The following is a 25,365-nucleotide window of genomic DNA, read 5'->3' on the forward strand; positions in this document are numbered from 1 at the left end:
GCTTTCATCTAGTTTGAGACATAAAGGGTCATTTTTTTCCCTGTAATTCATATCCTAGTTATCAAACAGGTACATAAAATTTAAAAAAACAGCTGGTGTTTCAAAAGACATCTGTGTTACAACTAGAATAGGCATTAAGTGTTTAGTAAACAATGCTATAAAATATAAACTAGCCTTTCAAAGGATACCTTTGTTTTGTCAATTGCTATAATAAAATGTATCAGAGAGCAATAGCTAAAACGAAACTTTTTAATGTGTTTCAGATGTGGCTTTTCTTATGTAGCTATAAAATTTGAAGAAATTAGAATCAATGACAAATATATATATATATATATATATATATTTGTCACATTCATACACATGCATATGTTAAGTTTGTAGTGAAAGTGTAAGACAAAATTGTTCTAATGCTATACTTCTAAATATAAATGACAAATTTTCATTATCAAGTAACTCATACATGACCAAAATAGTTATACTCACTCACTGTTTTTTGAGTTACACACTGAAATGAAGTCCCTATTTTACATTTAGAACATAAAATTTGACAGAATGCTAATGCAAAACTGAAATCATTCAAATGTTTTATGAGCTATTCGTGAAGTTATACATGTTTTGAAAAAAATTAGGACATGTTCTAAAAAAACAACCCTGTATTTCTCTTTTTCTGAAGTTCACTCATCTTATTTGTCTGAAAATGTCATGGTTCTTAGACATTTCTTGAATTTGCTTTTTATTTTATGATTGCTCTTTGATCAAATTCTTTCTTTTGATTTATCTTTGTCCTTTATATGAAAATAAAATCTTCCACTACAAATTCTCTATTTTTCACTCCTTCATTCCCACAGTCTTCTGTCGCTTATGAATCTGGAGATAATTTCTCTTCATGATCTCTGCTGTTGTACAACATTTTTGCCGCCTTCTCTCCTAAAATCAAAGGTGAAGGACAAGGTTTAAAACCACTCCAGAGAACCACTTTCATCCATAAAGATACCTGTAGTGTGAGCTGTATATTTTGTAGCAAAACAATTTTTATTTTTTCTATCTAAAAACACAAAGTATGAACATAAGGAAAAAGTTGCTGTTCAGACATAGACTAAAAAATAATAATAATTGTTATTTCTGAGTTAGGATGGCCCATGTCTATAATCCTAGCTACTAAAAAAACTGAGATCTAAGGATCAGCATTTGAAGCCAGCCAGGCAGGAATATCTTTGAGACCCACTAGGCACGGGCGGCTCATGCCTAATCAGGAGGCTGAGATCTGAGGATTGCCGTTCAAAGCCAGCCAGGGCAAGGAAGTCCATGAGACACTTATCTCCAATAAACCGCCAGGAAACCAGAAGTGGCGCTGTGGCTCAAGTGGTAGAGCGCTTGCCTTGAGCTAAAGAGCTGAAAGACAACTCCCAGGCCTAGAGTTCAAACCAAAGATCACCAAAATAAATAAATAAATAAAAATACGAGAGACTCTTATCTCCAATTATTTACTTCATTATGAAGCATTATCCTGGAAAAACAACAAAAAAATGTGTAAGCACAGCCCTAAGGCCTCGAGTTTCAACCCCAAGACCCACACACACATATACACACACACACACACACACATACACACACACACACACACACCACACACCACCACCACCACCACCACCACCACACATTATTTTACCTCTTAAGATCACAGTCTACTCATCTGAAAATGGAAAGACAAATCTCTTCTTAAGAGACTTAAAAGTCAGGATAAGGCTGGGTGCTGGTGACTCATACCTGTAGTCTTAGCCACTCAGGAGACTGAGATTCTTTATTCTTTTTTAAAAAAATTTTTTATTTAGAGAATACTTTATTAGTTTCTGTAATCAAACCCACGTAAATAAGGGAGATTCTTTATTCTATGATATTTTTTTCAGAATTATTATTCTACACTTGTCGTTTCCTACTTCATTAGGATTTCTATTGATTTTTTTCCTCTTATTTCTACAAGAGCTATCTAAAATGTTTATTTTATGAAATTTATGAGTTTTGTGCAATGAAGTGTTATTGGTTTGTTGTTTAAATTTTTTTAACTAAGCCTACCCTGCCAACTTTCACTTAACACACAGATGTTACCATAATGTCAACAGTTAAAGGAGGCTTTAAATTTGAAAATGGAAAAAAATGCTGAGAGAAGAACAGAGAGAGATAGAAGCACAGAAAAAAAATAATGAATTATAAATGCAATTGTGATTATTGGCACAAAGAAATGTTTCAAAAGTGTCTATTGAATAAAGCAGTGAGGAAGCTGAATTTCTGTAGCTGCTGTTGTACAAAGCCAGCCATACCAGCTAATCATACCAGTAGAGGCTAGATTTTAAATGAAAAACAAATAGTTATGGAAGTCTTAAGGATTTATTTTTAGAATTTAAGAACTTTAGTGATTTACCTTTATAAAGAAACTATAATAACTTATGCTGTATGCCTTGTTAAAACAATTAGAAACTATTATTATCAAGCTTAGAGTTTTAATAGATTGCAGATTTTATTTCCTTTTGTAGATACAAGTGGAGCTAATTTTAGAATTAAAAGTAAATTGTGTTCTAAATGTTTTTGTAAATTCTCTAAATCCTTGCAATGAGGTCTTTTACCCATCAGCGACCTGTAGAACATGGAGCCAATCACATGACCATGGAAAGAAGTTACTGGAAGAAAACATATCCATGTGTAAGGTGATAGGACAGCATATCTTTCTGATTTCTGAAGCTTTCGCTGCTTCGTTGAACTCACAATGTCCTTTATCCTGGCGTCTTTTTACCTAGCCCTCTCTACTGAATACTTATGCTACCTCTTCCTTTGAAAACCATCCTACATTATTAGCATTGCCTCACTGCAGTTGAGGTCATTGTCCTGCTTTCCTCACCTGCATCTTCATGGAGCTGTCTGGCTCAACAAACTTTTTCTTTAAGATATATATTTTTATTGTAAAGATACTGTACAGAGGGGTTACAGTTATATGAACAAGGTAATGAGTCCATTTCCTATTGAGCATTGTTACCTGCTCCTTTGTTTTCCCCCTACCATCCCTTTTCTCCCCACCTCCCCAACTCCTCCCCCCACCCCACAGTTGTAAAGTTCATTTTCAACATGTGTCTTGTACATCTCATTGTTAGAATGGGTCATTCTGTATCCTTATTTCAGCATTTTGTTATTTCTCTTCCCCTCCCCAAATAAGAAAAAAAAATAAATATATATATATATATATGATGCAGGACACCGAATACAATGGCAATAGGGTTATACCATGGGGGAAAAATACAAAGAAAGAACAGCAACAACAAAAATCACATAGTACATTTTAAGTACATTAACAAACATTTTTATAATTTATTTTATGAGTTTTTTCTGAGAGCAAGAAAGTAGATCGATATAGGAAATTAGTTTGCATAATAAAACTTACTAAAATTTTAATTACAAATGCCTCTTCATTCACCCCTTCAGAATCCCATGAAGTAGATATTAGTAGCTTCATTTTACAAAGTAAACTGAACCTAACCAGCATCTTTTTGTCTTTTCCTTAAAATGGAATGGTAGGAAATGACATGGCTGAGCTTTCTACCTATAAGAGACTTTCATCATACTTGTCTGTCTCAAATGACAGATATATTTGAGATCAGGATTGGAAAGAATAAACACATAGAAGAAGAATCTGGACAAGAATAGAGAATAGCAATGTTGAGATTGCTTTATTTTCCCCTTCCACAATTACTAATGTTTCTGTAAATACTACCACTGTAGTAAAAAAAAAAAAAATAGTAAGCACATGCTGCTATTGCAAATATCCTTCTAAGAACTGATCTTATGGGAGGAGGGCAGCTAATTAACCTCTATGATTTCATGATTTAAGTTAATTGCCTATTTGTTCCTCTAGTCTTCCTGGAACTTGAAGGTAATTACATTGGTCTGAAATTTCTAGCATCATTCTTTTTTATTCCCATTCATAAAGGCAGGCATTTCTTTGTCTATGCTCCAGTTCTTAGGGACATTGAATTATTGAAGCATTGATGAGTGTACTTATAATCCAATTCTCAATTGCTCTGGATTGTATCACACGGACTACTAAATTAGGCCATAACACAAATATCCCTCCCTTTGTTTCACTAGAAGGTTTTTAAAGATACATTTCTATCTACCAGAAATAAAACATTTACTTAGGTTTCCTTTTTTTTTTAATTTGTCCAATTAGATTACATTTCTGTACAAGTTTTTTTCTCAATAGACATTTTTTGTATTTATTTAACTTACAGTAATAATAAAAATAGCAACAAATATAAAGTTATTTTAAAGTGCTAGGCATTATGTAAGTCCTTATACTTGTGAGATTTTTAAAAATTTTAACCATAAATTATATAGCACATACTATTTTTATATTATATTTCAGGATCCCAAGAGAAAGTAAACTTTGCATTTTCCTGTGTCCAAGCTTGACAAAGATAAATTCAGATTCTAACACAAATCTAAGCCTACTGCTATGCAATTATGTCCATACTCAATTTCTCACTCAAAATCCAACTTGATGCGAAGAATGTAGTTCAGCTCAGCCATAAACAAAAATGTGTTAAAATGTAACTAACTGTACATTGCTTCTAAATGTATTTATTAAAAATCAAAATGTTAGAATTACTAGTAGTCCAGTTTACTACATAATATTCTGTTGTACCTAGTAAGCAAAGACAATATTTTATTTTTTCCTTTACTTCCTATACTAATCATTTTAATGCATCACTTTAAATATGTTGACTTTTTCTTAACATGATTTTGTAAAATTAATATTTTAATACAAATACTCATTCTTAAAATATGTAATATCTGTGTATTCCATCATACACACAAATTTACAAAGATTTAGTAGTTGATAATCTAGCATATTTTTATTCCTATCTTTCATATTACCCTTTGTGCTTATTAAGCAAGTTCATTTAAATCATTATGGATAGCCAAACTCTTGGCTTGCTAGGACACATTCAGTAATGTCTCGGCATGTTTTTCTTGTAAAGGTGATATACAGAAGGGTTATAGTCACATAAGTCAGGTAAATGAGCACATTTCTTTTTAAACATCCTTTCCCCTCCCCTTTTTTTTCCCCAGTTTTCCCCTCTCAACCCCATCCCCTATACAAACTGCATAGCTTATTTTCAACATAGTGTCTAGTGAGCATTAATGCTGATTTGGTCCCCCTTTGTCCCACCATTTCTGTGCTCCTCTTACACTGAAAACAGATCAACTTACATACAAGAAAAGAAGTAAACAAAAATAGCAATGAAGGAGAAAAACAACAACAACAAAAAAAACCCTTCTTGTTTTTGTTAGAATGTACCTATAAATTTACAATCTACAAGTAAATATACTGGATGGTAAGAGACAAACAAAACAAAACAAAACAAACAAAAAAACACTTGTAGGTGATAAATTAAACAGTCCTCTAAACATTCACACAGTGACACCAGAAGAGAATATTCTTAGGATCGGATCACAAAGGGCTCACAAGCTATGGGCATAGGATCATACAAAATGATATTTATTGAAATGGGCATTTTTAAAAATCAAAGTCCATATGAGGGTTGGTTTACAAGTATGTCACAAGTTAGCTAAACATGCTGCTAAACTTTTCCAATGCATGAGACACACCTCCAAAAGTAAAACAGTCAGTGTTGCCAAGAGTGAAATTCTGAGACCCAAACACTCCTTGGAAATTTTACATAACATGAAAACTTGCAACAGACTATACTATGTTCTTTTTTTTTGCAATGGATTGTTTAGTTTTATTTTTACCCTATTCTAAAAACATGCCTCATCCTTCCCAACATGCTTTGCATTTTAATTAAAAGTCAATAGATTAGAATTATTTCCTTGAAACTTAAATGTGTTGATATGAGAGTAATAACCACAACATGTAAGAATGTCTAATAATGTGGTTTTGTTTTTAATGCCTTGAACTGTTGATGTTCTTTGCTTAAATAAACAGCTAGGCTTCATTCGTTTATCAAAATTTGGTTATTTTAAAATATAACCAAACATTTATCTGGTGCCTTCATTTCCAATCCTTTTTGATATATTTTTCTGTCATTCAAAGCCAGTTCCTGGCAGATATGAAATTGACTTTGCCCTCTTCAAACAGTTTCAATACAATTGTCATTTAGTAAAATAAACATGGCTCTATTATTTCTTAATGTCTTCCTTAACAGTATAAGATTAGCTTGTATCTGACAAACTCCCATTGTGTAACACTTTAAAAGTGACTAACATTTCTGTCTGTCTAAGTCAAGTAATCCCCAATGTACATCATTTATAGAAAGACATCAGGGACTGTTACAATCGACAGATTTCAAAGTATCACTGGAAACCAACCTCTCTCCACATCTTTGATCAATAGCCAAATGGATGCATTCATCAAATTTATTTATTCTGAAATACCCTTGGTAATTACACTGGACCTTTGATTCAAGATCTTATTAGTGTCTTAGGAGAACTCAAGAAATGAGTTTGTCAGTTGCAAACTGACATAGATTTAACTCTTTGGGTAGACTTTACATCTATCACTGCTGAGACTATAGTATTGCTGAAAGTCATAGTGGACTTCAAGGACTAGAGATAGATAAAAAATCTTAGTGAACTTGAATGCAAAGAGAAAGAAGGTTTGTTCAGTCTAATACATTGCCTATTCTCTTATTCTTTCATGTTCCTCAGAAGCTCACTCCTATGAGCGATAACTGGGAGGAATGGGGTACAAATTGGTGAAATATCAATATCCACATATATGATCTCACAACTCACATGCATGGTATACATAAATTCAGGGGAAAATCATGTATTTAGACTGGTTCTCTACATTAGGAAGATATCAATGAGATATCAATACAGAATTTTCTAGTTAGGAAAATTATGTATCACCAGTTTGTTTTGCTTTTTTCCTGAATGGTTCAATGTTGACTATAATTGCAACTATGGCATAATAAATAATGCTGAACCATGCATGTATTTGCAAAATATATTGAAAGAATATCTAAGATGAAGATGATCTCTATAGATTAGTATATTTATTTATTTATCAACTTATTTATTTATTTTGCTGTCATGGGTCTTGAACTCATTGTCTGAGAACTATCTCTGAGCAATTTTGCTCAAGGCTAGCACCCTACCACTTTGAGTTACAGTACCACTTCCAGTTTTCTGGTGGTTAACTAAACAACCTGGTTTTGAACCATGATCCTCAGAGCTCAACCTCCTGAATAGCTAGGATTATAGACATGAGCCACTAGTGCCAGACTATAGATTAGTTTTAATGGAAGAATTAAACCTAGTGTTACATCTTTATAATCATTTAAAATATTTATCTTAAAATAATATTTTTTTGTTTTCAATTAAATAACATATATAATGTATATATAAAACTATACATGTATATATATTTTATTTCTCCTCCTGCATAAGTTTATTAAAAATATAGCATTTTCTGAAATAATTTTGAAAATTTTAAGTTTTAAAAGAAATGTGCCAGCCAATGGTGGTTCACTCCTGTAATCCTAGCTACTCAGGGGTCTGAGATCTAAGGGTCTCAGTTCAAAGCCAGCCCAGGTCCGTGAGACTCTTATCTCCAATAAAACACTCAAAAAAACCAGAATTAGTGCTGTGGCTCAAGTGGTAGAGTACTAGCCTAGAGCTGAAGAGCTGAGGGGCAGTGCGCAGGCCCAGAGTTCAAGCCCCATGACCAACAAAAAAAAAAAAAAGAGAAGAAAAGAAAATGTATGAGACTGTCAATAAAAGAAGACCAGTAAGTCTATTTAGATAAAATGATATAATGAAAAAGATAAATTATATGTATTCTGAAATGTCTTAAAATATTATTGTTCAGAGCAATATTTAATATACTATTTTTCTTTAAATCATGTTAAACTAAAATATTACTAAATTTTTACTGAATTAATGTGCTAATTCTAAGGCAAAATGGATCCTGCCTACATTTCATTTTTTACATTAAGGAAGGATAGCATATACTATAGTATATGTATATTCTATAGTAATCAGTAGTGATTATTGTTACTATTCTTAAGAATAATAGTTTCTTCAAATGGCACTTAAGTGTAGACATTGAAAAGGATATATTTCATGAATAATATAACACATAGTAAATATTACACTGGGGCTGGGAAGGTGGCTCAGTGGTAGAGTGCTTGCCTTGCATGCATGAGGCCCTGGGTTCGATTCTTCAGCACCTTATAAGCAGAAAAAGCCAGAAGTGACACTATGGCTTGAGTGGTAGAGCACTAGCTTGAGCTGAAGAGGTGAGGGACATTTCCCAGGCCCAGAGTTCAGGTCCCACAATGGCCAAAAAAATAAAATAAATAAATAAATAAAGATTACACTGTAATGTACACCATTTAAAGGACAGATAGACAACCAAATTGAAATTCACAACTCGGTAGTATAAATGATCTGGACAGAAAACAAATTGCTAAGGATAAACCAAGGCTCAATGCAATGGACAAATAGGGATGAAATTATGAAAGGCACACTGAGTTGGGTTTGTTCTGAGCCTTTTTGACACTAAAAATCTTACTTGAGACTATAAACGATTGATAATCAGTGTTACATTCTTTGTGACAAATATTTTCATCAGTGACACTAGACACTATGTTGGAAATGAACTATGCAACTGGGGGGAAGGATTGGGAGGGAAAAAATAACTATGAAAAATGAGGAGGGATGACACTGTTCAAAAATAAATGTACTCATCTGACTCATGTAACTGTAACCCCGCTGTACATAACCTTTACAATAACATTTTTAAGGGGGCACATTTAGTTTTGCTAAAAAATTGCTTTAAGCTAGGTATCATTGCTTTATGCTTGTAATCCTTGCTACTCAGGAGGTCAGTATCTGAGGTTTAAAGTTTGAAGCTATCTGAGGACAAGGAAGTCCTTAAGACACTTTGTTCCAATTAACCACAAAATGCTGAAAGTAGAGCTATGGCTCAAGTTACAGAGGTCCAGCCTTGAGCACAAAAGCTTAGGGACAATGCTCAGACCCTGAGTTCAAGTTCCATACTAGGCATCCCTCCCCCCCAAAAGAAGAAAAATTACGTTAAGCATCATTTGATTTCTATTTTAGGTTTATAGCAACAGACCCATTATGGCCACTAAAAGAATTACCGTATTTTGATGTGTTTAATTTTTACAGTATCTTGATGTGTCTAATTTAAAAATTATGCTTTAATCAACAAAAAAAATCATACAACCATTTATGGTACTGAGTTGTTACCTTCTAAGAGGACTTTCAAAAAATCTACAGATTATTTTTTTGTTATTGCATTTTCTCCATCGGTTATCTTGAAGACAATTTCAACTATTGGTTAGGGACATATTTCGGAAAATAATTCAGAAAGGTGATTTTATATGGGGATAAGTGGAGAGAAGGTAAATAATTACAACAGAAAAAGAAATAAATGTGTTAAATTTTAAGAACCATTAAGATGACATGAGGTTCTGAGTCACAGAATGTGCTCTATTTGCATATACTTTATATTGTTTAAAGAGAGGAAAGATAAAGCTGTTATCAAAGTTCTTTTGTTTCTTTTGGAAGTTCTTCCCCCATGTTATAACCCCTGTTTTCACTGTATTTGATTCCGGTTTTCTGCATCTTGAATATACATTTTTGTAATTTGGGGAGGGGAAGAGGTATAGCGGAATGCTCAAATGGGGATGCAGGTTGACCCATTGTGACGATGAGGTGTACAGGACACTATGTTGAAAATGAACTTTACAATGTTGGGAGGGGAGCGGAAAGAAGGAGGAGTTGGGGAGGTGGGGAGGGAAGTGATGGTGAGGGAAAATCAAAGGAGAAGGTAATAATGCTCGATAAGAGGAAATGTACACATTACCCTCCTCATGTAACTGCAACCCCTTTGTATAGTACCTTTATTTAAAAAATTCTAGAACACTTCTTAATATTATGTATCACTTTAAAAGATTTCAGAATGCTACGCTTATGACTTTAAGACATAGTTTAGAATATAAAGTACAAGTATTTTAATGTTGCCATTAAATTTTTTCCTTTATTTTAAATGGCTTCAGTGGATGAATCTTACGTCGGGTGTATCTTTTCATTTATAATGGTCTATAAATTGCTACGTAATAATTGTTAACATGAATAATTACATTTCCTACATATCCAGGATTTGGTCCTACTGCTTATTAGTATTCATGTAGGAAAAAAATATTACATCTAATCATAGTTCATTTTTACTAGTAAGGACAGAGCTATTTTAGACAGAGTTGCCATTCTTTACTATTAAAGGCAATTCCCTCTAAAGAATTTGCTACAGGCTTCATTAGCTGCATTTTGCATACTTATTTCTTTTTTAAGTTATGTTTTTATTATCTTTAAGTAGTTGTACAAAGAGGTTACAATTCACATGTGAGTTTATGAGTATAATGCATCTTGATAAAGTTCACCCCTTCCATCATTCTCCAGCATCATTAGAATATTCATTCATCCACTCATTTTTCTTTGTTTCATAGGATACACATTAAGTAGTATGACTGAATGCATATTTTAAATTTAAAAAACAATAAGATATTGTGAATTCTGGCAGTATGCAAGCTATCTATAGTTAAATAGAAAACAGTGTTATGATTTCGGCACAGTATGTTTCTTAAAAGCTTTCCATTTGCTTTGTGAATGATAAAGTTCATTCTGTAGTCACAGTGTATACATAATTCCTGTTGCTATGATCAGTATTATGGTTTCTGAAACAGCTGATTGTTTAATTCCTGATACTGAAGACACAGAAGCTTCAAACATATCAAATGATGTTTACCTGAGAATAGATCCGTGTTGCCCCTTCCACCAATATCTCCCTCATCTGTACCAAACCACTCATCCTCTCAAATTGCCTGATTATATTTTCATGTAAATACATTGAGTATTATCTTCAACCATTCCTCTCTTCATTTGTCTCCCCTTACCTGCCTCCTCCACTCTTTCCTTGAGAGTCTTAACCTCCTCATATAAAGCATCTTTCAGATCCCTGATATTCATTTTGTTAAACTGTCAGAAAAATATTCAAAAGAATTACCTTGTTGTAAACCACCATAACATCTATCATACTTTGATCAATTTTATTTTGTTATATATGCACATGGCTTATATAAGTTTTCATTACTGTTTTGTATTTTATATCTAACTTCTACATATGAGAGGAAAAATTTGTTCTTTGTCTCTTCAAGGCTGATTACTTCATTCCACATAATAGGAAAAATTATTTCTAGACTATTGTTCCATTTGAAAGTAAACATGTTTCTATCCAAGTGATAGTTCCCTAGCCTTGCAAAGTTTTATTTCTGTCACTATCATTTCCATATTTGGACAGACATTTGAAAGAGTTGGTATTGACTAGAGAGCTTTAGCATGTCAGGTCTCTCTCTCTCTCTCTCTCTCTCTCTATATATATATATATATTATATGTATATATTCTTGTTTTCAAGTATGTGTTTCTTTTTTTTATTTTCTGAGCATTTAAAAATAACTTTTTACTACTGCTGCTTACGCATAATTTAAATATAATATTTAATGTAAAATATATTTGCTTACTTTAAGAAATAATTTTTTCTCTAGATTTTACATTATGCAAAAGTCATAGCCTTCAATTCATTGAAATTCCATTCTGCTTTAAACACATTCTAATACATCTTTTTTTTTCCATAGAATTCATTGCCAAAATAGAGAAATGGCAGTGTTGTAGGTTTGTCTTTTATCTTTTTTCTTAGTTGTTTCCATGTATTCACTCTGTATGCAGAAACTGAGACCAGTGATGTGCAAAGAAGTAGGTATTATTGACCATGAATGCAGAGAAATTTCTAGTTAAAAACACAAGGATCAACAGTGTGAAATTCAGCCATCTTCACAGATCAACAAAGAAGAAAAAGAACTTGGGTGCTATGGAACACATTTAAAAGTCTTTTTTTGTTCTGATGAAAGCAAAACAAAGTTACAAATTGTAGATATGTTAATATACTTCAGACGCTTTATTTTACTCGGCAGTTATTTCTGAAGATTCTGATCTACAGTTCTTACATGCATAGATTCTGAGTACTTTTCAGGCTTCTCTAACAAAAGACTTTTTCACCCATATGTTGGGTGATATCAGAGCAATAGGAATTTATTTCCTGCAGACCTAGAGCTAGTGAGAAGGTACATGTGAAGGCAAAGGCAGACCCTTTGGTTGTGGCAATGGCTGTTTTGGGGTCACTGATAGGACATTCTCACTGTGTCCTACCATGATAAAAGGACAAGATAGTTTTATAAAAAGTTTTATCCTATTAATGAAAGAACAGCCACCGTGATTTCTTCACTTCCCAAATTCTCTTCATTCTCTACCTAATTTCACCACCACTATAAATAATATTCTGGTGAGAATTCTAGAAGTACACAAATATTCAGACCATAGAAAATCCAAAGGAAACTATTTTTAACAATACAGTTTTGAGAAAGACACAGCAGAAATATATCCACTCTCATTAATGAGGAAGGAACTGCAAGGGAAAATGTCAACTTAAGACATGAGTTAGGATCTTACATTTTTGAATGAGATGTTCTTTCAGATCTCTATCAGAAGGAGTGCTATTATTTAACATAGGTGTCATGTGCTTGAATGATCATTTATGTGACTGATTCCAATAGATTTTTTAAAATTATCATCTAGAGATAATGTTTTATAAAACATTCCTTTCCTTCAATTTCCTCCCACTCTCTCCTCAGTAATCCTCTGGGAATTTCTCTCGCATGTTGGATAAGAGTGATATACTTTATGAAGGTGCTCTTGGTCCTAATGCTGCCACTGCTATACTGGGTGTGAGAATCTTCTCTGGAGTTGTACAAATTCTTCATAGCTGAAAAATTTTCTTTCCAGAGAGAAAGATCAATGAAATCAATGGAAATTTGCTAACATCTCTCTCTTTTTTTCCCCAAGACATCAATTGAGAAGCAACTTCTCATTTTAATTTTAATTCTCAAATTAAGTAAACTACTCAAGTACATATTTTATTCAAAATCAGTACATTTTGACTCTATAAATGCAAGCTGATTAAAATTATATCTATACTATATATAGCAAAATACATAACTATTTTATCACTTGATTGTATTTCTAAGCTAAACAGTTTCATGAAAATAATCCAAACAAATAAACAAAACAATGATTTTATAATTATTGTCAAAAGTGCACGAACTAATGCAAGCAGGAAGATGTGAGGGTATAATATACTTTAGATTCATTTTGTCCTACAAAATCAGTGAATTAAAGGATTGTGTCAGGCTGGCACTCCTAGGAGATACTCTATAGGAGGTAGAGGATAGCGAGAAGTCCTTAAGATACTGGAAGCATTACAATATCTCCCTCTTTCTCTTGCTCCCTGGCGCATCAAATGTGTAGTTTGCCCCACCAAACTACTGCTACTACACCAATGTCTGCCATTGTCATCTGTTGTACATTAGAGCCCAAAGCAATTACTATACTGTAACCACTTTTGGAATGGAACCTTCAAAACCAGGAGCCTAAATAAAACTTTTCTCTTGATAAACTAACCATTTCAAGTATATTGTTATAGTGATTAAATGCTAATACAGAGTATCTGTCCCTCATCAGCTTGAAGTGCAAACAAATGTATTATAATAAATATATTTTAAGAGGAAAGCTTAAGAATTCTAGTAGAGTTTATTTTAATTTATTATTGAAAATCTCTTGTATGATATCACCATATTATAGAACTCATATAAACTTATAGTCCCTCTACATATTGCTTTTGTTTTTCTTATTATTTTTTGAAAGGAAATGAGGTTGTTGTTTAGCCTAGCCTATCCTGGAATTTGCAATTCTGATTCAGCCTTTATAGGCTGAAGACATGTGGCCACCATGCCCAGTTCTTATAATGAAATTATAGAGGAAATTAAGTGAAAATAACTGCACATAGACAAATATTTACATATTTTAATGTTTTTTCTTCTTTGAAGTTTTTCTTAAATAGTTTCATCAGAATCAGTAACTGAACAGAAATATAATAACAGATGGCTCTTTCGAAGCCCTCTCTCCAGGAGCTTTGCTGATTTCATATTCTGCCAAAGTTTTTTTTTCCCATAAATGATTCGTCAATATTACCACTGTTTTTGTTACAGCAATCCTCTGTGAAACACTTTATCTTTAAAAAGGGATAAACAGTTCCATAGCTACATTGAAAAATTCCAGATCTAATATCAAATCAGATTATTCTAAACAGGAATTAAATGAAAATCTGGCTGTCATTTTTCTACTGAGCTCTAATTTTTATGTTATTTAAATGGAAACTTAGTATTTAGTGTTTAGATAATATTTAGTTTGTGAAAGAACAATGATTCATTGCTCAGTGCTCAACACAATAAATTGAGATATAAAAATCCAATTTTTCTAGAATTCCATGTAAGAATTTAATATTATCAATTTACCCGCTCAAGTAGTTTGATTCTAAGAATTTTATAAAATTGCTGTTGCAGCTGTATTACAAGTGTATGGTCCAACTTTTATCTTCAAGAAAACATATATCTAGGGAAGATGAAACATGAGTGAATTAATCCAATGTGTGAGCTCTTGATCTAAATAATTCATGAAAAACTGATCACTATTGTCTGAAATTTTGCAAACAGAAAAAGAAAAAAACATCTTACAGTAAGAAAAAGGAATATTGGCAAGTGATTATTTAATAGGACAGACATTAGAATCTTTATCATGATAAAAGAAAGGAGACTATAATTGTGCAAAAATTAAATGTTACTAATTACCTCCATCAGTTCTTATTCTCAAATTGAGTCATCTTCACGATATTAAAACATGATTTTCATTATTATTTCTGAATATTTCAAACATCAAAGCTACTGAGTCAGCAGTTTCTGTGTATTGAATGAAGTAATGATTTATAATAAAAGACCTGACACAGATGGAAGAGTTAACAATGTATTCTCTCATGTAATCCTTAACCCTCAGGCTTCCACTAGAGGTTTTCCACCACTCTTAGTTTATACAAATCGTCCTCTAGTCAACTCTTCAGCTAGTTTTGACCTTAGAATGTTCACAGTTGCCCTCTAGAGTGAATGAGAGATCCTCAGTCAGTCTTTTGAGGAGCTCCAAACTGGAAACTTACTGTTCTTCATGGCATCCCATTTACCCTCCTTTTTTCTTATGTAACTAACAGATAATTTTGACTGTATGAAACATATGTGTGCACACATGTGGAGAGGCTAAAGTGGTGGAGCACTTAAGAATCCTTGATTCAAACTTTCAACTAAACATTAGAAAAACTTCCCTGAGATAAACATAACTGATTTATGGTCTCTTATTTCACATTTAGCTTAATATTTCAGAAGTGTTTCAATCAATCAAAAAAATTCCACAGCTTACACCTGTGATTTTTACAATCTTTGACATATTTTTATATTACAATTTATACTTGCATAAAAGAATAACGTGTTAGGCCGGGAGCAGGTGGCTCACACCTGTAATCCTAGCTACTCAGGAAGCTAAGATATGAGGATCAGGGTTCAAAGCCAGCCAGGGCAGGAAAGTTTGGGAGACTCTTATCGCCAATAAACCACTAGAAAACCGGAAGTGGTGCTGTGGCTTGAGCCGTAGAGCACTCGTCTTGAGCTGAAGAGCGCAAGGACAGCGCCCAAGCCCAGAGTGCAAGCCCTATGGCCGACCAAAAAAAAAAAAAGAATATGGTAAATTGAAATCTGCAAAATAAATTTGCAGATAGATTATGCACTATATGTTTCTTCATATTTTAATATTCTAAATAAGACTATAACTTAATCATTTTTTCTTTTCTTTTCTTTTTCTTTCTTTTTTTTTTTTTTTTGCTTCTCAAACTCGGTATCTGATGCTTTTGCTCATTGGTAGCACTCTACAACCCAAAGGGTTGGTTACTTCTTTTCTTTTTTATTTCTTAATGTTATTTTCTACTCTTTCAAATAGAGCAATTTCTAACTCTAAATATCATATATTGACATTACTTTGTCTTTGTAGTAAATAAAATAAAATAAAATAAATAAAATAAAATAAAAGATATTAAAAAGCTCTAATTTTACTATACTTATGTATATATCTATATATTGCTCTATATGTATTATATATATATATATATTGCATTGTAATTATTTTTTAAAAGAACACTAATACCTTGAAAAACCCTTGAAACTGACTCATTCTGGTGATCACAGGGTCACTCCAGAAAAATCATTAACACTGGAGAGCAAATAAGGTACTTTAAAGATGTGTGGTGAATTTATATGAATAATAATGCAGTCTTATCTTCCTGTTATGAAACTTCAGAAGAGAAGGCTGTACTTTATATTCTATCTTTATGACAGTCAGAGATGGATGAGACAAAAAGGATATGGAAGAAATTCTCATTAGGATGTGGTCATTTCAACTATCTATTATTTGTGCATTGTTCATATAGTATTTATTTGATTTGGTGTCTTGTTTTTAACTGTTAAAAAGAAAAATTAAACAGAAATCTTTAAGATGAGTGCATGTGGCTCATACCTGTAATCATAGCTACTCAGGAAGCTGAGCTCTGAGGATTGCAACTCTAAGCCAGACAGGGGGAGGAAAGTCTGTGAGACTCTTATCTCTAAGTCTATCATAGAAAACTGGAAGTGGCATTGTGGCTAAAGCCGTAGAGTGCTAGCATTCAGCATAGGAAGTTTGAGACAGCTCCCAGGCCAAGAGTTCAAGCCTCAGGAATGGCAAAGGAAAATTTAAAAACAAAATCTTAACATCTTAGAGCCACAATAACATTCTTTTTAAAAGATCAGATCCAGAAATAAGTAATGCGTCATTAAAAAAGACATATTTACCAGTAGACATGTAAATAGCATTCTCTATACCTCAAGTGCATGTGCAATCTTAAAAGTTACTGGGCTACATTTTTATCGATTTTATGGATGGTCTCTTTCCCAGGTTCTAAGAATGGATACAGCCAAATTAATATTGGTGTGATTAATTACCCAAAAGTCATAAAATATCTATTAGTGCATATGAAATGAAGGAAACTATAAATGTAATAAGGGGCATGAAAAGATTACTTTGATCTGAAATAAATTGTAATAGATCATATTGTCCTTTCATCCTAAACTCAACTGTATATGAGGAAAGGCTAAAATATTATGTGATGGGTTAAGAATAAGTCTCAATATCAGGTTGCTTGCCCTAGATGGACAAGACCCTGACGTTGATTCCTAGCATTGGAAAAAAATCATCAAAAATTATCTTAATTAAACTATATTATCTGACATTAAGCCATGAGATTGAAAATATAGAAAATGAAAGGGAAAAAATGAAATAAATCAGGGAAAGCTGTCAATCAAAATGATAGTCTGTGTCACCAAGCTCATTCTCCACTCTACCCAGGAAGTATAATATCATAATCCATATTTCACCTACAAACAAATCCAAATACCCAAAAACATAGTACATAGATGACCAAGTTATGAAAAACCATGTAAAATTTCTGATAAAATAAATTATGTACAGTACAAGTAATTGTCCAAAAAGACTGAACCAAATGAAAAGGAGATGGGTTATACACCTGTAATTCCAGCTCCTTGATAGTAGAAGTAGGAGAATCACCAATGACAACTGGCCAACTATTGGGTAAAAGCAGGAGACCTTACCTGAAAATACATTACAGAAGAAAAAAAAGGTACCAGAAATCTTAGCTACTCAGGAGTCTGAGATCTGAGGATCATGGTTCAAAGCTATCCCTGGCAAGAAAAATCCCTGAGATTCTTCCTTCTAAAAAATTACCACAAATGCCAGAAGACAGAAGAGGAGCTGTGGCTTAAGTGGTAGAAGACTAGCCTTGAGCAAAAGCAGCTCATGGACAGTGTCCAGGCACTGAGTTCAAGCCACAAGAACAGCACAAAAAAAAAAAAAGAAAGAAAAGAAAAGAAAGAGAAGAGAAAGAGACAAAGACAGAGAGAGGAGGAAAAGAAGAAAAGAACGTAGATACATATTTCAAGTGATTACATACTTTCCTACTAAATTTAGGCTCTGAGTTTAAACTCCAGCAATATAATTGTATGCATTAACACCAAATCATAGACAGAAAGGCATTTCAGAAGGACTAAATATAATAGTGAAAGTGTAAGGTGACAATATAGATTTAGATGCATGTAATTTTATCATGGGTGAAATGTTTCCATTGCTGTTATACAAAATCTGGTAAGAAGTATGTATCACTGAGAATACCACAAATGGATAATAAATAGAAAATGCTAAAAATGGTTAATCCTTTTGTGAAACAAGTTGCTAAAATAGAAACCTTGAGTACAAAAATGAATGAACTGCTTAGGTAGGTATTTCAAAATTAATTACCTCAAGTGGCAAAAAATATGCAGACATTATGCAAACCTTCAATGAACTAAATCCAAAATATTTAAACTAGAGCCAGTGGGACATCTCAAATAGTAGAGTTTAAACTCCAGTATTGCCAAAATATTTAAATTAATATGTCATTTTACTGCACCAGATTGGCATAAAAATTTTAATTATAGTATCTAAAGTGAGCAATACATGGAAAAAGGGAAATTTCCCAGGAAGGTTGATTCTACAATAGATTTTGGTTATATTTCAAAAGTCTCTACAAAACATCTAGGCCCTTTGATGCAGCATTACCCCTTCTTAGGGTTTAGTTTCAAGAAATGAGTTGTTTGAAAAGTATTCCCTAAATCTCCTTTCCCACTGAATGTTCAGTTTTGAGAGATACTCAGTATATAAAGTGTTCATGATTGGGGCTGGGAAGGTGGCTCAGTGGTAGAGTACTTGCCTTGCATACATGAGGCCTTGGGTTGGACTACTCATAAGCAAAAGAAGCAGGAAGTGGCTCTCTGGCTCAGTGGTAGAGTGCTAGCCTTGAGCTGAAGAGCTGAGGAATAGCACTCAGGCCCAGAATTCAGGCCCCATTACATACACACATGCATGCACACACACACACACACACACACACACACACACACACACACACACAAAGAAGATCTATAGTCAAAACTTTCAAGTCAGTATTTTTCTGTCTAGATATATGATTCTTTGACACAATAGTTCCATTAAAAGCACACAATACTTCTAAATATATTTGTCAGATACATGTTTCTATCATCACACTCTAAGTTTTTTGAAAGAATTATTGACAAACCAATTTTCTTTGTTGCTTTCTCCTTCCCCTAGATACTATTTCACAGTAAAAGTAGTCCATGAGACTGGTTTGCAACATGTGACTTGGGAAGCATAGGAAAATACATTTAATATAATCCTTGCCATTAAACAGACTTAATGGATTCTCTTGCTCAAAATTTCAATTATTGTTTTTATTTATTATGTGACATATACCACTTATTTTCCAAACTTTGCAAAAACATAAACATTTAGAATTTCTTTTGATCATTATATTTATGCTTGAAAGCTCTCCATCTATTACTGAGTTTATCTCCTTCCAGTGATACTAAAGAAAATGTAAAAGGATATTAATAACTTGTTTTATTCTAATCACTTTATTTTGGACTATACATTTAAGATGTGATCTTCCATATTGTACATTGTCTTCCCCATCTTATCAACAATATACTTTTTCACTTTGATTAATTACAGCAGCTTTTCAGTCTTCTTCAATGATAGTGGAACTCTTATCTGAACTTAAAGGAAGAAATCACTTGAGACTTAAATGTGGATTAAGTGTTGGGAGTCTTCTCTATTTCCAAATCATTCATATATATATATATATATATATATATATATATATATACATATAGTGAAAATACCATACAGAGTGGTTACAATTACATGGGCAAGGTAATGAGTACATTTCTTATCAAGCATTGTTGCCTCCTCCTTTGTTTCCCCTTCCCATCCCTTCCCATCTTCCCCCTACCCACTCCCACCCACCTCCTACCTCAGCCAAAGTTGTAAAGTTCGTTTTTCAACATAACGACTTGTACTTCTCATTATTGCAATTGGTCCACCTGTATCCCTATTAAAATGATTTGTTTTTTCCCTTCCCCTCCACAAATTATACCAACATCAAATATTGTTTCTAACATATTTATAAGATGATTTCTATTTCCAAATCTTGAAATAATATTAACATGATAATAAATCTCAATATACATATTTAGGTCTAGATTTTCCAATGACATAATTTTATTTTTCAAATAGCATAGTTGGAGATGGACACAGGTGGCTCATGCCTGTAACCATGACTACTCAGAAGACTAAGGTCTTGAGATTCAAGTATCAAAGCCAGTATGACGAGGAAAGTCCAGGAATATCCCTAATTAACCAACAGAAAGCCAGAAGTGGGGCTGTGGCTCAAATGATAGAATGTTACTTGAGCAATGGTTGAGCAAAAATAAGCTCTGGGTAGTGTCAAAGTTCTGAGTTCAAACCCCAGGAACCCCAGGACCAGCACACACACACATACACACACACACACACACACACACACACACACACACACACACACAGAGGCAAATGGCATAATTGGATTTATCACACCAAATAGACATACACACAATACAGACATGTATTTTCAAATAGAAGTAAGGATCATGAAAGAACATATGAATATAAAAGATCATGTCATGTACTATGCACTTGTTTATGAAGTCTTTTGTTTAACATGTAAGCCTTATGGCAATAGTAAGTAGCTAATATGTCAGATGTTATATTCTCAGGTATGCTGTACTTTATTGGCACACAATATATATTTGCTAACTGGATAAGTGTTGCAACAAACAACACAATTTTATTTTACAAAAATGTGCTATTTTTCACATAATTCATTCTTGCACAGATATGTGTCTTTTGACTTAATTGAGACAGACTAACTATAACAATATTTCTTCTTTCTTCCAGATCCCAATTCCCTGGCTGGCCAGAATGGTCCTGACCATGCCCTCATAGGAGGAATAGTGGCAGTAGTTGTGTTTGTCACACTCTGTTCTATATTTTTGCTTGGTCGATATCTGGCAAGACATAAAGGTATGTTATAATGAAAGAGATTGCCCTTCATTAGGACAACAAAATTCTAAAATTGGCTTAAAATTTGATGGATAGATATACATGTATGTGTGTATATGTATATACATCTACGTGTATATATGTGTATAAAAGAAAGGAGGAGGGATGAGGCTGGGAAGGTGGATCAGTGGTAGAGCGCTTGCCTTGCATGCCTGAGACCCTGGGTTCGATTCCTCAGCACCACATAAGCAAAAAGAAAAAAGCCGGAAGTGGCGCTGTGGCTCAAGTGGTAGAGCGCTAGCCTTGAGCTGAAGAGCTGAGGGACAGCGCCCAGGCCCAGAGTTCAGGCCCCACGACCGGACCCCCCCCCCCAAAAAAAAAAAAAAAAGAAAGGAGGAGGGAATGGTTTTTATACTAAATTATTTCAGGATATTCTTGGTCATATCATTCATATTCTATTATTTCCTTTTTAAAGTAAAACATACCACTAATAGGTTATCTATAATATTACACAAGATTTTTAAAATGTCCTCATTGTTATAGAAACACAAAAAGAACCAAACAAACAGATGCTTCTAGATGTATTTTAGTCCTTAAGATAAATTATGATATTTTATTCTTTCCCCCCCTACACCAGAAGCCCATTTGTGAGCTTTCACAATTTTCTAAACAGTATTTTACTAAGCCAGTCCAAGGTTGAATAAAAAATGACTTAAAGAATGAAATGACTTTCTAAATTTTCTTTAGGACTAAACTTTCAATTCTAACTAGGTGGTCAGTGTATTGTTTACAGGTTTATGGAAACACAAGTGGCCAGTCATATTACTTTTTTTTTTTTTTTTACTGAAAGAACTATGTAACATTCTTTGTTATGGAAAAGAGTCCATATTGACATTGCTTTCAAGCAGAATTACGAAAGTGAATGGGACACATTTGGCATGATCATTAGCTTCATCTTTGTTTACAAAGGATTCTGATTCCTACAGCCACATTATTATGTACTCTTTAGCAATCATTAAAGAAATAAAAATGCCATGTCCATTGCAGTTTGGCTGTTCCCTATCATTAACTCTCCCATAGCTACACCTGCCGAAAACTAAAAGAAGAGACCCAAATATAGAAGGGCGACTTCTGTAGTTTATTACATCTCAGAATATGTTCCAACATGTGAGGAATTCAACCAAAATTCCTTACGAAACAAATCTAGTTTTGTTGCTGGTTATTTTATTAGACTTCTAGAAGTAACATGGTTTCTTTCCATATCCACAGGAACCTATCTAACGAATGAAGCTAAAGGAGCTGAAGATGCGCCCGATGCTGACACAGCCATTATCAATGCTGAAGGCAGCCAAGTCAATGCGGAAGAGAAAAAAGAGTATTTCATTTAAAATTCAGGCCACAGTTCTGAGTTTTCCTTACCCGGCTGGCTGCTGGAGAAAACTGGCTATCATCTTTCAGAAAATCATTCCTACCATCTTCTGCTACTTTTATTAACATCCATACTGTACTGCTATCAGTAGCCAGTGTATGCCAACAATCAGTTGTTGAAAGCATCATTTTTTAATTACAGTACCATCCATAATGCAGGACATTCCTACTGCCTAAATTTCACACCATTGCTGTTTTAACACACAGTGCTTGAATATACAGCCTTAACAATGTTAATCATCTCCTCTGATCATGATATTGAGTTGTTTTTATACATTGAAAAAAAATGTATGCAGCAGTTCCCCACCCTCCATGCTTTTCTTTAAATCATAGAATTTATTGGTTTACCATTGGACAGCTTTCACAGTAACAAGATTAGGTAAAGACCTAATATACTTAAGTTTAATCGAAGATTAGAGGTTTACAATGTTTTCTACTTGTCTATCTTCAAAGACATGTTTTGGAAACATATGCCCTAGAAAACACAATCTGAAAACACTGTAGTGTAGTTTACTGAGTGTTTGAGATTATACTGGTAATGCTGTATCAATTTACTATTTAACAAATTGAGAGTTTGATACAGGAGCCATGTGTATGGATATAATCATGACATGATATCTTATAGAACTATATAGACCCTATCATTAGGTTACTGTAGCTTCATTTACCAATAAATTATTCCAAACGTGTAACTACTTTGGGAATCACAACAATTTCATTCATTTCTCTCTTTGAAACTATAATTTATTTGCTCCATCCAGACTCACCTGCCTAAACAAAACCGAAGTATCCATAGGGCACAATTTTGAGACATTTTAGTATCTGTATATAGTGCATATAATAAATCCAATTAAACATTATTTGATACATATTTAACTTTTTTGGCTGTAGGTTATTCAGTCATAAGTAAGCATTTTCTAATGTCCATTCGATCTCTTTAGATATTACTTAAGTCAATATTATGAGTAGATAACATGTATTAGTATTTTTGTCTGTATGTCCTCGCACTGTTCAACAACAAATTTTTCTAGTTCTTGTTAATTTTTATTTGTTATACAACGGAAGCACAATGTTCTAAGGAAAGGTAATTTTAAGCTAACAACCAGTGCACAGCCTCAGGTTTTCAATTACAACCACAGTTGAATAATAACCTAAAAATAAACTTTTAGTTTGCTAAAAACTTACAAAATTTGATTTGGCAGTTCTAGATCTGCTGACCTATGTTGATTTGCCAAAAAAGTGTTCAAGATATGTTTTCTGTATAAATGAACTAATTCTTTATATTAAATTCCTGTCTATGCATTTTGTGAGGTACAAACTTATGACACAGTGAGTGATAGAGAAATTCTGCCATGCTTTTAACTCCAAGGTGAAAGTCTCTTTCTCTGGATTATTTAAAAACAATTGTGTATTTAACCACTATGAAATGCTGTATTCTTAAATATGACACAGAGTCAGTCTAAAGTCTTATTTCTTCTAGTAAAATGCAATATCGCTAGATTAGTTTTCAGTAAATTTCTATTATGCTAAATTAAAAATCCAGTTAGATTAAAAATATTTTCCCATTTATAAGCACTGCACCTTTAAGAAAAAAACAAATATGACAAAATGGTTGCTATTCTTATGACATCTGACAGTATGATGGCTTAGGGTTTTAAAAACAATACCTTGGAATATATTTTTGCGGGGAATGATAATGGTTGAGTACAACATCATGTATTAATACAAAATGAAAGACGAAGGTGCTGTATCTTAGGTTATTTATCAGAAAAGTATAAACCTTTAAGGATAATGTTAGAATTTTTCAGGGTTTTTTGTTGTTTTTTGATTGTTGAAGCATTTATCTTGTTGATTTCGTACAAGAGATAAAGGACGATGTCAGTCAAGCAGCACTTTTTTCAAAATATACAGAACATAAATAATATGATGTGGTTGAGTGTTAACATAATAAATCATATACAGTATGACATTTTAAGGAAATAAGTCTGCATTGATGTGATTGCATGCTTGTTTTTTACAGTTCACTACATACCATCTGTGGAAAAATGCAATAATATGTTAATATAGTATGGTAGTTTGAGAGAATCAGGTAGGTGCTACTAGACACATTGAAACTAGAATAGGTTTATACTGTTCATATCTTTCAATGCATAATATTTAGAAAGACTCCACAAAGCAAAATTCATCCTGTTAGTACAAAATAAAAGGGTTCTTACTGCAGAAGTATTCTGTATAAACTGCATCATCAATTACTATTTAAAGCCTAATTTCAGGATGCACTTACAAAATTGCTCCTCTTCATCGATGCTGTATTTACATTCCTCTTCATTTCATCTATATTCTACTTGGCTCCAACTGCTAAATTGTTGCCTAAATAACTCAGTCCTTATTTATGGCTCTTGTAAAATTAGAACTCCAAACTTGGTTACATTTCAAATTTTGACTCTTTTTAACCCCTCTGAGTAATATAAAAATCTTATTAGAACTCATAAAAAATAGATTGAAATTTATGGAAATGTTTTCAATTTGATATACTTAGTTTGAATTGATATCATTTTCTGCAATAGGACAAAAGAATGAATGAAATATCCTTCCAATAATTAAAAGTGATTTGACTTTTCACAAATGAAATCAATTCTAAAAATCATGTTTATGTCCATCACAACAGATCAGGAAAAAACTAAAAAGAGATAAGATTTCTAAATGGGACATGTGTCCATTGAGAAGTATGAAATGCACACACTGTAGACAGGAAGAGCCACTTGTCTCTGCTAAGTGAGCACAGTAGCTACAGACTCAATGGAATGCATGTGCAAACACACCCAGTAGAATATGGATCATTGTCCTTTACCAAAAATAGCTATTCT

General features: G+C 33.1%; 1 protein-coding gene across 1 annotated transcript in view; it reads left to right on the forward strand.

Annotated features, from left to right (window-relative positions):
- The window catches only part of Cadm2 (cell adhesion molecule 2), a 165,017-nt gene extending 139,900 nt beyond the window's left edge, over positions 1-25,117 (forward strand). Inside the window, exons 7-8 of the mRNA XM_042676875.1 lie at positions 20,966-21,091; positions 22,340-25,117. Of these exons, the coding sequence (XP_042532809.1) occupies positions 20,966-21,091; positions 22,340-22,458 (245 nt within the window). The 3' untranslated portion in view covers positions 22,459-25,117. The remainder of the gene's footprint in view (positions 1-20,965; positions 21,092-22,339) is intronic.
- Positions 25,118-25,365: the final 248 nt, after the last annotated feature.

Source organism: Dipodomys spectabilis, unplaced genomic scaffold, assembly GCF_019054845.1.
Source record: "Dipodomys spectabilis isolate Male_0828 unplaced genomic scaffold, ASM1905484v1 ptg000032l, whole genome shotgun sequence".
NCBI classification, from domain to species: domain Eukaryota; kingdom Metazoa; phylum Chordata; class Mammalia; order Rodentia; family Heteromyidae; genus Dipodomys; species Dipodomys spectabilis.